At 46.1% G+C, this 14,155-nt stretch overlaps 1 protein-coding gene across 2 annotated transcripts in view; it reads left to right on the plus strand.

The window, feature by feature from the left end:
• The first annotated feature begins 2,077 nt into the window (after positions 1 to 2,077).
• LOC116898942 (Down syndrome cell adhesion molecule homolog) overlaps positions 2,078 to 14,155 on the plus strand; it is a 537,794-nt gene continuing 525,716 nt past the window's right edge. For both annotated transcript variants that reach the window (XM_032900358.1, XM_032900359.1), the window contains exon 1: positions 2,078 to 2,184. In XM_032900358.1, the coding sequence (XP_032756249.1) occupies positions 2,142 to 2,184 (43 nt within the window). In that variant the 5' untranslated portion in view covers positions 2,078 to 2,141. The remainder of the gene's footprint in view (positions 2,185 to 14,155) is intronic.

A 14,155-nucleotide genomic window follows, 5' to 3' on the forward strand; every position in this document is an offset into this window, starting at 1 on the left:
ACTTGTATGGCCCTGGGCTGCTTTGTAGCAGCTTGGCATCTGTGTGCAGCTGCGCCCTTCCCAACTATCCCCAACAGAGTGGAACAGTAAACGGAGAGTGACACACACCATGACAGGGGCAGAAAAAGCTGCAGAGGAAAGGACATTTCCACTAGGAGGTTTTAAGTGGTGCATTTCCCTCTTTTTGCAAAAGGGACCCTTTATCTTTACTTTAAACTAGATCTCCAAATTTGTGTAGCTAGCCTTGCTCCGACTTAGAACCTTAGCCACCATTGGCCGTGGTGATCAGGCACTAGGCCTAGGCCGCAGAGCACCACAACCATTATAGTTAGAAGTGCTGATAATTTCATTCTGTATGCCAGGGCAGGGAAACTCATGAGACATCCATGTATGCCTAGATCTGGTGAGTGGCAGTGGTTTGATTCAAAGCTGTCTGCCCGACTTTGTCTTGAGTGCTTGGCTACCAAGCCCCAGCTGAGCCTTAAGATGGTCGGAGTACCTGAAGAATTGTGGACTGAAAGAACGGGGATGCTGGGATGGAAATCAGGCCCACTGTCTGCCACGACGCATATAGCTTTGAGGAGCAGAGAATGAACACCCTTTGCATGCGAAGGCAGAGGACACTGGGGTACCATGTAGCTGGCAGAGCTGGAGGCGCAGCCTGAGTGGGCGGCAGCACGTGATCACCTACAGCTGCAGAGCCATGGCAGCCAGTGCGGCGTCAGGGCTCAGCTGACCCTTCCTAACACACAGGGCCTGGCCATCTTGTGCCCAGCCCTGGTAAAGCACCATTTTATTTCTGCCTCGACATTTGCTTTTGCTGGACTATTCTGCGAGCCGTCTTAGGGGTGTCTAATCTGGAAGAGCACATGTAGTCCAGGCAGAAGACGCCCGATGTCTGGGAAAGTACTCCATTTCCCATGAAATGGTCCCCTCCTGCCATCTCTCAAAGCCTTCCCAGTCCATAGTCCTGGCCCTGTGCATTCAATCTTAGACCTTAAATCGGGGTACATTCTGACCCTGTAGGCCACTATTTTGTAAAGTGCTGGATATGGACATGTGCCCTTTGAAGGGCCTTTGTTGAAATAATATGATTATTTCAAGATCCTTCTGGAGACCCACTTAGGCCATGGTCTGCTGTCCACATAGTGCCAAGAAAGGGGTTGCATGTTGGGACCCAGTATCAGCTATTTTAATCAGTTTGTATGCACCACTCAGAGATCAAAATTAGAATCGCTCATGTTTGTACCCTAGTATGTATTCAGGATAATTAAAAATCAGCCAGTGAAGTCAGGGAGCTCTTCCCAGGAGCTGCGAGGACTCCAAGGCAGCATCTCCCTCTAGGCAGATGGACTAGACTTTTCCGGGAGTCAATACGGACTCCGAATCCTGCTGCACATCGCATCAAAACTGCTAACGCCTCGCGGTCACCTCTGCCTAGCTGGCACCCTTCCGGAGTGGTCAGCCCCTGGCCGCATCTCATTAACAACCTGCAAGAACAGAGCTACACACGATGGACTGTGTGGGGACGAGTCTCTGAGCCTCTGAGCCTCTGAGCCCTGGGTCCCGCCGACTGCGTGATCCGCCGCACTCCTCTGCTGCTGCTTTAAGACTGCAGAGCGCCCCAGCGGCCAGAGCAGGGGAGGGGTCCCCGTTCGCCTCCGCGCGCGGCCCGCCGGGCTCAGGCAGGGAAGGGCAGCACAGGGGACCCGGCGCCCGAGGCCGCCGCAGCAGGATGAGCCTGGCCGCGCGCCTGCTGCCTGGCTGCGGAGGGTGAGGCCGGCGCCCGGGAGGCCGCCGCCTGGCCGCGCTGCGCATCGGGGGGCGCCCGGCATGAGCTCGCGCCCGCGGCTGCGGCTGTGCGCCCGCGCCTGGCTGCCCGCGGCCCGCTGAGCCGAGCCGAGCGCACGGCGCACCTGGGCTGTGTCCGCGGCGCGGGGCGCGGCGCCCGGGAGCAGGTGTGCGGGGGCGCAGCAAGCGGGGAGCGCGGCTGGGCGGCTGGGCGGCCCCCGGGCAGGTGGCGGGCGGCAGGCGGAGCCAGGCCGGGCGCGGCGGGAGCGCAGCGCAGCGCGGGGGCGAGGCCGGCGCGTGGCTCGCTCGCTGGCTCGCTGGCTCGCGGGAGGCCGGGCAGCAGCAGGGGCATGTGGATACTGGCTCTCTCCTTGTTCCAGAGCTTCGCGAATGGTGAGCCTTGCGGTCTGCGCTGATTCCTGTCTGGGAAGGGGCCCGGGGGATGGGTGCGGTGTAGGGGGTTGGATGCATGGGTGAAGTCTTTTCCCTTTCCTTCCCTATCCGGGTTGGAATGTTCATGCATGCGTTTATTTATTTATTTAAAAAATATATTTGCATTGCTTTGGAGAGGTTAGGCGGTACTGAGAGGAGGCCGGGGAGGCATCGCTCTGCAATCCCTTGAAGCAGCCTACCTACCTAGCTAGCCAAGTGCCAGCTCAAAGCTCAACTCCAGAGCTAGACAGCTACCTCATCAGAGCCAGGCAGGTTTGGGGAGAAGAGAGGGGATGATCACCGCCACTTTGAATAGCACAACCAGAAAAAGGACATGGCGTTAGGAGCGCAGGCAGGTGCAGGGGTCAATTAATACAGTGGCCCTCGGGTTCTGCACTCTTGAGCTTTAAAGCCTCCGCTTTAATTCTGCTACAGTTCATCCTTGAAGGCTGTGGGAAAGATGCGTCTGTCTGCATCCCCCTCGTCCCCTGGACACTACATGTTCCTCGCAGTCGTGTATTTAAAAATATGCACTGCTAGGCATTACATCATCTGCAATGTTGACAAATTTTTAAAAAATCACCTGTATACTTGTAAAAGTGAAATTGGCGAATGTTGCACATGGTATTTCCCCCTCTTGTGCAGCTCCGTGATGCCTATTGAGATGATTTCTTCCCGGTATTTAGAATCTATCGCTTTTGATGGAGTCAGACCCAATTAGTAAGTGTGTCTGCACCTTAGACTGCCTGTCACAGCGTAAATATGAACTTACATGTATGAATGGCTTTCTCTCATGTGGCAAAGAGAGGGAACTGTCATCATTTGGTATCGCTTGGCATCACTTGGAAGCATCCAGGGCTTCAGTACCCATCTCAAATGTGGAACATCTGCATAAAATGTATAACCTGCTGACAGTTAAAATTAAACCATTATGAGAGGGAGGGAGGGAGGGAGGGAGGGAGGGAGGAGAGAGAGAGAGAGAGAGAGAGAGAGAGAGAGAGAGAGAGAGAGGAGAGAATGAATATGAGAAAATGAGAATGAATATATCTGGTCTTTACAAGAAAACAGGAGAGGGAGAAGCCAAGGGGAGGCTGTTAAGATTTTTCTGGAAGATACCCAGGGAAGCTGTAAGCACGGGCTACATTTTCTTTGCAGACTTAGAAAACAGCTAACCCACAACCAAAGGAAGGGTTTCCCAGGTTTAAAAAAAAAGACTAAGAAAAGATGAGGGCAAATGAGGAAGGGGCCCCCAAATTCACATGGAAATGGTCATTTGCTCTTTAATAAAACTGAAAGCATAGTGACAGGAGCCTTCCTCTTGAGATTTCCTCTCAGGGGGAAAACATTTCAACAAGTTCTGACAAGACACCCCCCTCTCCCCAGAGGGCACCAACCCTGGCCTGCCTCCTCCAGGGAATTCACCTAGGGGGGACATTTGTGCTTCTGAGGATGCAATCAAGCCTTGAGAGCAGCCCCTGCTGCTTGCCGCTTTAATGGGAAAGCACAGAAAAGGCCCAGATGTTCACAGATGTGTTCCAAAGCCAATACACCTTGTCTTTTCCTGTCAGAATGACATATCTGGCCTCCTGGCAAAGGCCTGGGCTATTGAATGAAGGGAGATTTCCACTCTGGGGAGAAATAGGTAATTCAGGATGGTAAGCCAGGCTGTTCTGATTGTGTCAGCCAAACAGCATCTATTTTTCAGTGTGGGATCTATATGCTGAGCATGGTACAGAAGAAATTATGATAGTTTTTGATACAGAGATGCTATAAATGTCTATGATTTTAAAATCAGCATTTCATAACTTAAAAAATACTATATAAAGAATTCTATGCAGTGTTCAAATGGAGCGAAATCTACCACATGGAAAATATATGCAGAGATTGCTCGCGTGCACCTGGGTAGAGTCATGCAAGAATTGTCTGCAAGAATTGTCTGCAAGACTTTCAACATCTGCTGAGAGAATCGGTTATTGTTGCAGTAAAATGCATAGGCAAGTTGCTCTGACCCCATCAGCTGAAGGCCAGGGAGCGCCTTATGTAAAAATGGCCCTTGCTCTATATGAGCAAGCACGAAGGCCTAACTCCAGGGGTTTGGGTTCTTACACTGGTGTGGGGGTAGCACAGATTTTTTTATTTGATTTTTCAGGGATGGTGTTCAAGACATACTATGCAAAATATAATTTTATATATATGTATATATCTGATTTAAAATGCTCCCTATGGCAAGACTATATTTCAAAAATATGAAACTAGATACTACCTACCTAATATGAATGCAGTCTTTTTTTTTTATTTTTTGGTTAGCAGCTGCAATATTTTGGCCTATCTTCATTTTGAAAGAATACCCAAGTGTGTGGTAAGAACCACACTGGTTGCTAGGCCTCCAACACTAAAATGCCTATTACAGACATTTTTCTTTTTCATTTGTAAACTATTATGCAATTGGATATTTGGGGGAGTGGGTGAGCAGCAGGGATGCCGGGCCTGTGTTTCAGACAGTCTTCATCTGAACAGTAGAAAGCAAGTGATGAGGGGCATGTTTGCTCCTTAAAGCACCATCGCTGGACAGGCTGCAGAGAGTATTTGGGGCAAAGACCAGAAGCACGAGACCAGTCCCTGCATGGGTTAAAAAAAGCTTGTGGGTTACCTCACCTGAGAAGTAACTGATGTTACCCCTGACACCCTGGAAATATTCACAGGATAGCTTTAGGGGCACACGTGTGTGCAGACACATGCAGCTGCATGTGTACTTAGCGTGCACACCCGGCTGTAGCAGTTCTCTGTACAGGGTCTCTTGATTTTAACCCCAGTGAGTGCTTTCTAGTGGAACCTTCCTGACAGAAGCAGAGATGGGCTTCCAAACAAGCAGAATGGGGGACACTGTGCAGGTTTATATAGTCTGTGTGATTGCTACATCCAGGCGCTGGTTTTGCACACACCCTTGACATTGACTTTTCTTTGGCCGTGAAATTTTGAGCTTCACTGCATTGTGTTCTCAGGCCCTGGGAGCCTGGTTAGCTGTGGTAGAAGAGGGTGGAGTGATGGTGGAGAGAAACTCACCAAGGGCAAGCTGGGTGTGCAACACCTTTGGGACTCTGCAGATCACATGACAGGGCATTACAGACTTGACACCTGGTATTTTATTCAGTCACAGAAGCAGGTTTTTATAAATACCGGTGCATCCTGAAGGCTTTCAGAGTGATATTTTAAATTTTAGTTTCCGCAGAAATATATAAGCAAAAAAAAAAAATTCTCTCTCCCTCATATTTATAGAGCAGAGGGAGATTATGTCTGATAATTTCAGAGTTCATCTAAAATTTCTAGGTCGTTGCAGAAAAAGCTGCATGCCCCTATAAGGTGCCCTCTGTAGGCAAACAAAATGCCAGGCAGACCTTTAATAAATGCCAGCCAATCTGCCTCCTCTCCTTCACTATCCTTTTTGCCACTTGGGTGTCACCAAGGGTTCCCTGCTGCCTGTGAGAATCAGCAAGTCACAGGATGTACCCTCCGCCATACAGTGTGATCCTGGGGGCTGCAATATTGCCAATAAATAAATAAATAAATAAATAAATAAATAAATAAATCTATCTTCCCATTTAAATCCCTGAGGCCTGAATGTCCACAGAGCCGACAAAATATTTTATCATGGATGTGTCTGGAGTAAACAAGGAACAAGGAAGAGGGCCAAGGCCCAGCGGAGTCAGCTCAGTGCCATAGGAACTTGTTGTAAAGGGGGGAGGGGCCGTCTTAAGATCTATGAGCACCGTGGGAAACGGGAGCATATGTCTTTTTGTTGTTGTTGTTTTAAAATCAATTAATAGCTTTCCTCATCTCTTCTATTTACAAAATCTTGATTATGAATGTGGTTAAGCATAATTAACATCGCAATAGCTAGAACATTGGGGAGGTTTTAAAATGAACCCTCCCATTCATCTGGCTTTTTAGTGAGGTTCACCTAAGCTAGGTAGGTGCTCTGGGGCTGCCCATGCATACAATGGGCATTTTCTTGGCCATGGCACTCAGGTGCATGCAGGGCCTAGGTGGCAGGCACTGTCAACCTGGGAGACATTGAGCTGCTGCTACCTGCATGTCAATTGTGTCCCCGCCATAGGACACTAGTGGGCGGCAAACCTCGCCAGACTCCTGCAGCAAGCTCTCAACAGAGCAGGCAAACCTCCGCCTCCGAGGACGCTCCACACACTTGTATAGGGCTTTCCTGAGACACCGCCTCCCCAGTGTCCCTCAAGTTCATTGCGCCCAGACTCTATGGCTTGGGAGGTGGTGGTTTACACATAGCGATTGTGTTCAGGGTTTGGCCGGTCAGGGATGGTCTGCAGCCTTTGTTTTCATTTGTACGAAGAAGGACGCAGCTTGCAGTAATATCTCCAATCCCAGAAGATGTACAGAGTGAAGGGTGGTGTCGGGAGCCCATAGTCCACAGAGAGGTGCATTGGTTCCTCCCTACGCACTGCCTAGGGAGCCCAGGGGTGGCGTGTGCATCTTGGAGGGGGCAGCTCCTTGCCTGATTGGCTGACCTTCCAATGTCATTCCTGGAGCCGCGGGGCCTCTCCTCTGTTGCTGGTGACAGGGGCTATGCTGGCCTGCTGCTTGTCCGCAATCGTCAATCTCCGGCAGCTGTGGCTACAAGGCTCTAGGGGCCTGGAGCCGCGCCCCCACCCCCACACCAGGCAAATTGGGCAGCACCTGTTCCTCTGGACCAGCCTTAACTCTTCATGTTCTGAGGATCTAAGTGGAGAAATTCTCAGCTCACCTCTGTCTGACCCCCACCCCCACCCCCTGCCACACACACACCTCAACTATATTCATGTTCCTTAATGTTTTGAAAACGTAAGCTAATTCAAAGTTGTATTTCCTTTGCTAAATGCTTGGCGAGAATGAAGATTCCGGCAGCCCTGTGGTGTATGCATGCCGCTATGAGGGGAGCATCAGAGTGCCTTCTGCAGGCAGCAAGCTCTCCACCTGGGCTGCAGGAAAGAAGAGCCAATGGGGAGGGCAGATTCCTGACGTTAGTTCAAAGGCCAGACAGCTTCTGCCCAGATGCTCAGAGGGCTGGGTTCAGCCTCCATTATTTTCCCTAAAGCCTTGTGCTCTGATGGCTTCAGGGAAATCTATAGCTTGTCAATTTGAGGGTTACCGGAGAAGTGACCCAGTCTCAATAGATGCTACAATGCACAGGCTGCGATGTCCACTGTGCCCAAGTGTATCCTTTGCACAAAGCAGAGCACATGAAAGTCCGGGTGGAAATAAATGACCGGAAGAGAAAGTGAGACATAGCCTTCTACCTCATCCAAGCCTTTCCTCCTCTCTCAGCTCTCTGGCTTCTTTCTAGTTTCCTTCCCACCCTGGGTTCTTCACCCAGTTTGCTCTCTTCCCTCCAACCTCTGCCTCAGCTGCATAAAAAGGGTGGGTGAGCAGCTGGCAACTTCCCTCAGTCTGCCTCTGTTTTCTGACAGGCAGCCGGCCTCTGGCAGGAGAAGCGTTTGTGCTCTACAAATGACTGTGGGGTGTGCTGTCTTACAAAAGTGACTCACATGTGGAATGTGATTGGGCTTCCTCTTGGAGACACAGCCTGCTCTGATATCCCCAGGTGCCCTTCTTGGGGTACAGTGGGGCTGATGTCTCAACCAGTGGCTTTATGCCTGGGAACCCTTGTTCTCAATTGACAAGATTTGGATTCTCCCTGTCTATTCTGGACTCCAGTTAGAAACAGCAATCTGACATTTAAGCTTCCCAGCAACTCCTGGGAATGAATGAATGAATGAATGAATGAATGAATAAACCCTCAAGCCTCTAAGTTTTAAAGCCTTAATATATCTATAAAGTCATGCTCCTATTTTCTTAGGTCTCAAATGACTACAGGTCTCTCATCCACATCTTATTTTGTAGCAGAGTTGAATATAAAGTTGGTGTTTCATCAGAGTAACATGGAAAGATTATATTTTAATCATTGTTAAAAAAAATCCCAGTGTTAGATACAAGGATCTGATGTTGTAAAGCTTACAGTCTACCTCTTTTGATTTTAGGAGATCAGCGTTTATTCTGTGTTGATCAACATGGGCAATTAACTCTCCTAGATTTTGTAAATATATAAATATTAAAGCCATTTAATAGAGAAAGAATGGATACAATGGATACAGCTGAATAGGTTTCTGATAAGAGATGACAGAGGGAGTAGAATGACAGGGATTGATGAATCTTGCCTATGTCCCCATTTAAGTTTTTTTTTTTTCTTCAGAAATCAGTGAGTGAGATTTAAGAGTGAGCACGCAGTCCTATTTATAGAAATCCCGTTTGAAACACAGGGGCAAAGAACCTAAAAGGACGATATGGCGACTGAAGGATTGCCTCCCCTTTAAACAAGGGCTCTCCTTGTGTTCCCGGCTCCATACTGGATTTTGTTGAAGAGACAAAGCAAATCAACCTTATGGAAATATGGAGAAGTGGTACCTGACTCTACAGCATATTCTGGGAGTTCAATCCATGCTAAGTCCTCCCTAGGCTTGAGAAGAGACTCAAGCGAGTCTGAACAGGAGCCTGGAGGCTCAGGGAGGACATTGTCTCTGCCGTGCTGCCACCAATATTTATGTCACCATAAGCATGGCCTCCCCTAGAGACTCCACAGCAGAACACCACAGGGACAGAATGAACACGCACTTCCAGAGAATGGCAATTACACACACACACACACACACACACACACACACACACACACACAGAGAGAGAGAGAGAGAGAGAGAGAGAGAGAGAGAGAGAGAGAAGGGATTACACTGAGGATCTTGTTATTGTCACAGGGTCCTCCTTGCTAACCTGTTCGTTATTAAATTTTGGAGATTTAAATTGATAAACACACACTTCTAATTGGTCAGACCTGATAGGGCAGGAGACACAGCTACAGGCCATGTGATTGACATGAACGTTATTGGGCAAGGGGAAAGGAACACACCTCTTAGCTACAAGAGTCCATTTTTCATTTATATTCTGTGCATGATTATTTTTCCGTCTGTGCTGGCTTATTTCACTAAGCATACTTCTAAGTCCCTTAAGTATGTCCAAGTTTATATATATGTATGTATATATATGTGTGTGTGTGTATGTGTATGTACATGTATGTATATGTATATGTTTATGTATATGTGTATATGTGTATGTGTATGTTCATGTATGTATATGTATATGTGTATGTACATGTATGTATATGTATATGTGTATGTGTATGTTCATGTATGTATATGTATATGTGTATGTGTATGTACATGTATGTATATGTGTATGTGTATGTATGTGTATGTATATGTGTATGTGTATGTGTATGTGTATGTATTTGTATATGTATATGTATGTGTATGTGTGTATATGTACATGTATGTATATGTATATGTGTATGTGTATGTGTATGTATTTGTATATGTATATGTATGTGTATGTGTATATGTATATCAGAAACAAAAATATGGGGTTGGGGAGATGGTTTTGAGTGTAACCCCCATTTGCAAACATGAGGACCTGAGTTCACCCCCAAACCCATGAAAATGCTAGGTACAGGGATGCACGCTTATAATTGGTGAGCTCCATGTGCAGAGGAGGTGGATGCATTCCCAAGGATGATACCTAAGGTTGTCCTTTGTCCTCGGGCACCTACGAAAGCACGCACACATGCACGCACACACACTCGGTAACCGGGTAACTTTATAGAGACCATTCACCCCAGACTGTGAAGAACACGTATCAGAGAGACAGGAGAAGCAGAGTGATCACTGGTTTTTGACTCCTGCCACCCTTGACTCTTAATATTAATGGAGAAACAGAAAACAGCGTCTATCCTGGTTTTGTGCAGAATGTAAGCAATTCATTTCTGTTCCTTGCCATGTAGTCAGTCGTTGGTTCGTCAGATCTATCTCTGAACTCTTCCATTCCAGATGCTTCTGCAAAGAAACAACATGGTGCTATCACCCCCATAGATCACCCGTGGATCATCATGATGGTCACGTTTTACCTGTGGTTGCATCCAGTGTGGATGGCTCATATCGCTGAGGTGGACTCCTTTAGTGGTGGAGACTGGTGCCTTTGATTCCTGCTTGTGTTGAGCATCTGAAATTTTGATTCTTTGCAGGGGCTCTGTGTGGACTGGGCTACTATGGGAAAATGTCTGATTTTATTCTAACACAGGAGCAGGTACAGATGGAGGTGAGGGGGCCACTGCTTCCTGTGAACAGAGCCTATTTCTCTGGTGTTATGGTGGAGCCTGCACATTAAGTAAACATATTTCTCCTGAGGAAGAAACTCCAGATTCGTTTCTTCTCTCCATAGTCACCCTGCTGAGGTGTGAGTTGATCTAGGGTTCCCCTAGGATGCTGAAAACCCCAAATCCCAGGCTGCTTAATTACAGTGTTTATTTCTTAATATCGGCTGCAGAGCATTTTTAAATAAGTGATGCATAGAAGCTTGGCTACACATAACAATGCTGTGATATTTGATTTTTGAGAATTCATGAAGGAACTGGAGACCCAACAACTCGGATGCTAGCAAATTAGGCAGCTGCAGAGTGTGCAGAAAATGCTCCTTCTCCAGGTCTAATCTCTGACTGGGTCCTCTCCTGTAAATTTAACGTATCTATTCCTTTGCTAATGAAAAGGAAATCCCTCAAATGTGGATGCTGGTTAGTTTTGTCAACTTGACACAACCTAGAATCATGTAGAAGAGAGTCTTAACGAGGATTGTCTAGATCGGGTTGCCCCGTGGGCATGTCTGAGGGAGATTGTCTTGATTATGTTAACTAATGTGGGGATTCTGAGCCCTGTGTGAATGCTGCCATTCCCAAAGCTGGGTCTCGGGCTGAGAGTTGAGAAGGTGAGCTGAGCATGTATGCTCTCTCTGCTCTGTGTGAACACTGCCATTCCCAAAGCTGGGTCTCGGGCTGAGAGTTGAGGTGAGCTGAGCATGTATGCTCTCTCTGCTCTGTGTGAACAGCACCATTCCCAAAGCTGGGTCTCGGGCTGAGAGTTGAGAAGGTGAGCTGAGCATGTATGCTCTCTCTGCTCTGTGTGAACACTGCCATTCCCAAAGCTGGGTCTCGGGCTGAGAGTTGAGGTGAGCTGAGCATGTATGCTCTCTCTGCTCTGGACTGTGGATGTGAGTAGCTGGCTCACGCTCCTGCCATGATCTCTGTAGAAACGATGGACTATAATCGAGAATTGTAAACTGAATTAAAAAAACCTCTTCTCTCTAAAGAGATTTATTTTTACTTTATGAGTATGAATATTTGCCTGAACGTATGCATGCACACCATATGCATGGTGTCTATGGAGACCAGGTCACATTCCTTGCAACAGAGCTGTCAACAGTTGTGAGCGGACCTTTGGATGCTCTGCAAGAGCCAATGCTCTTAACTGCTGAGCCACCTCTCTAGCCCCAACCCTTTCTCTTAAGGTTGTTGTTATGAAGGCATTTTATCATAACAATAGGAAGTGAAACTAGAGTGCCACGGTTAGTTCCAGAAAAAAACAAAAAAACCAAAAAACCACTTTCATTTATTTCTTTGTCTAGTGAAAGGGAAGTACAGAAAACACAAAGTGCTTTCAAAGGTCTGATCTCTCCTTCCACAGGGTGGCTAAATTGGCAATCTGTCTGGTACCTTGACAGGGACAGCAGACCTTGAGTGATATGGGAAGTTACATAAGTGCACATATGATAGTGCAAAACCTAAAACTTCTAACTTGGCTACTGTTTAGAAAAGGCTTGATCCGAAATCCATGGAATAATTTGGGGAGAGGAATGCTGACCTAGAGGTGATCTTGACATTGGCTTAGGTGCTATGCTTTGCTTGGGGGTTGGTTCATTTGTTCATTTAATCTCACAGCAGAGCCACAACCCTACTGGTATGTCACAAGAAGTCCCACATCCTCTTCCTCCACCCCAAACACCTATGTCATTCCATACTCAAGGGTGGGAGGGCTAGGCTAGAAAGTTCTATAGGCTTTAGTAAGATGCTCAGAGAAAATAGAAGTAGAAGTTGAGAGGAATAACCAGCAATGGAGAAAGAGGTTATGGAGAAAGAGACTATGGAGAAAGAGAAATTAGGCTCATAGTTGCAAACCCATCTGTCCCCTTTGCCAGGTAAGAGGACTGTGGAAACAGAGGAAACAATAGCCTACACTCACCTTCAGCTGGACTTTAGTGAATGTTCCCTCCTCTAAATTTCCCAGGTAAGGCCCAGGTTACCTGTGTAGGAAGGCCAGGGAGAGGGCAGAAGAAGACAGATTTTCTATGAGATTTTCCTGGTCTAGAGACTTCCTTGGGAATCTCAGTGCTGGAAGTCTGTAAGTTGGAAAGACCCCATGTTTCTGCATTTGATAAGTACTTTGTTGTTTTTCTCTACTCCTGGGGGACCACCTCAAGTTATAGATGATATAATGTCTTATATGGTGGCCAAGTTCCTTCCCTAGAGAGTCTGATCCTGTCAACTAGGGAATGTATGTTTTTAGATGTTTTGATCTAAGTGGCTTACTACACACCTTTGCTAAAATATGTACTAGAGAAGGGTTTGCCTGGTCTCTGATTGAGGTGGGGATAACAGATAGTGGCTGGAAAGTTATCCAACTACTTTCTAGCACTGATGTGCAGCTTGGCATTGGGAGTGGTTTACTGGATCATTATGTAATGTATGTGAAGGGTTAGGGCTTCATCAATTCTACAGAAATATGAGCAGGTGATGGGAAAGACTTGGAGTAAATATGATCTCTCTAGAATCACTCCTAATGTAGAGTACAGAAGCTTGAGAATTGTTGTACATGCGCCTATCTTTGTCTACTATCTATCCATTATCTATCACTGATCTATTACATATCAGCCATCAATCATCTATCATCTGTTATCAATCATCTGTCTACATATCATCTGTCCATATATTATTCATATTTCTGTCTGTCATTGTCTTCATCTATTTATTATCTAGCTGCCTATCATTTATCCATTATGTGTTATTGATCTATTTATCTATAACCTATATCTATCTAGCTATCTATTGTGTCTTATTATTTATCTATATCTTATCTATCATCTAGCTTTTTACTATCAATCACATATCTATCCAACTATCATCTATCATATATTTGCCTATTATCTGTCATCTGTCTTCTATATACCTACCTATTATATATTCATTTGTCATTTTTTTGGTCATTTTCCATCATTTATCTACTACCTATTTTTTATTTATCATTCATCTATTATCTAGCAACCATCTTTCTGCCTGCTTATCTATCATCTATTTATTCATTTTTTCATCTATCATCCATCATTATATCTGTCATCTGTTGTCTCTGTACCTATAGTCTATCATCTATCTATCTATCTATCTATCTATCTATCTATCTATCTACCTATCTATCTATCTATCTATCTATCCACCCAACTATCTATCTATCTATCTATCTATCTATCTATCTATCTATCCACCCATCCATCTATCTATCTACTATCTATCTACCTATCTGTCTATCTATCTATCTATCTATCTATCTATCTATCTATCTATCTATCTATCATCTACCTATCCATCCATCTGTCATCTCTCTCTACCTGTTCCTTATCTATGGATTGATGAGTCCCTTTGATCTATGTAATTCTTCCTCTGGTACATTTGATGCTTTGTTTCATTGCTAGCAGAAACTTTGCTGATGGACTTGATCTGGCTGTAGTACCCTGATTTCTTTTTTATTAGCATCTGGAAGCCCAGCAGAGAAGCCCCTGGGAGCCTAAAGATAGCCACATTTGTTTTTCTAGGCAAGAGATTGATAGTAGGAGGCCATTTAGGTTGCCATATTGAATAAGTAGATGATAAGCCAGATTGGAAGAGACTGGGTAGGGAATGGATGTACTTGTAGTTTGAGATGCTACTTCTAGGCTACCC

This window comes from Rattus rattus, chromosome 4, assembly GCF_011064425.1.
Source record: "Rattus rattus isolate New Zealand chromosome 4, Rrattus_CSIRO_v1, whole genome shotgun sequence".
NCBI lineage: Eukaryota > Metazoa > Chordata > Mammalia > Rodentia > Muridae > Rattus > Rattus rattus.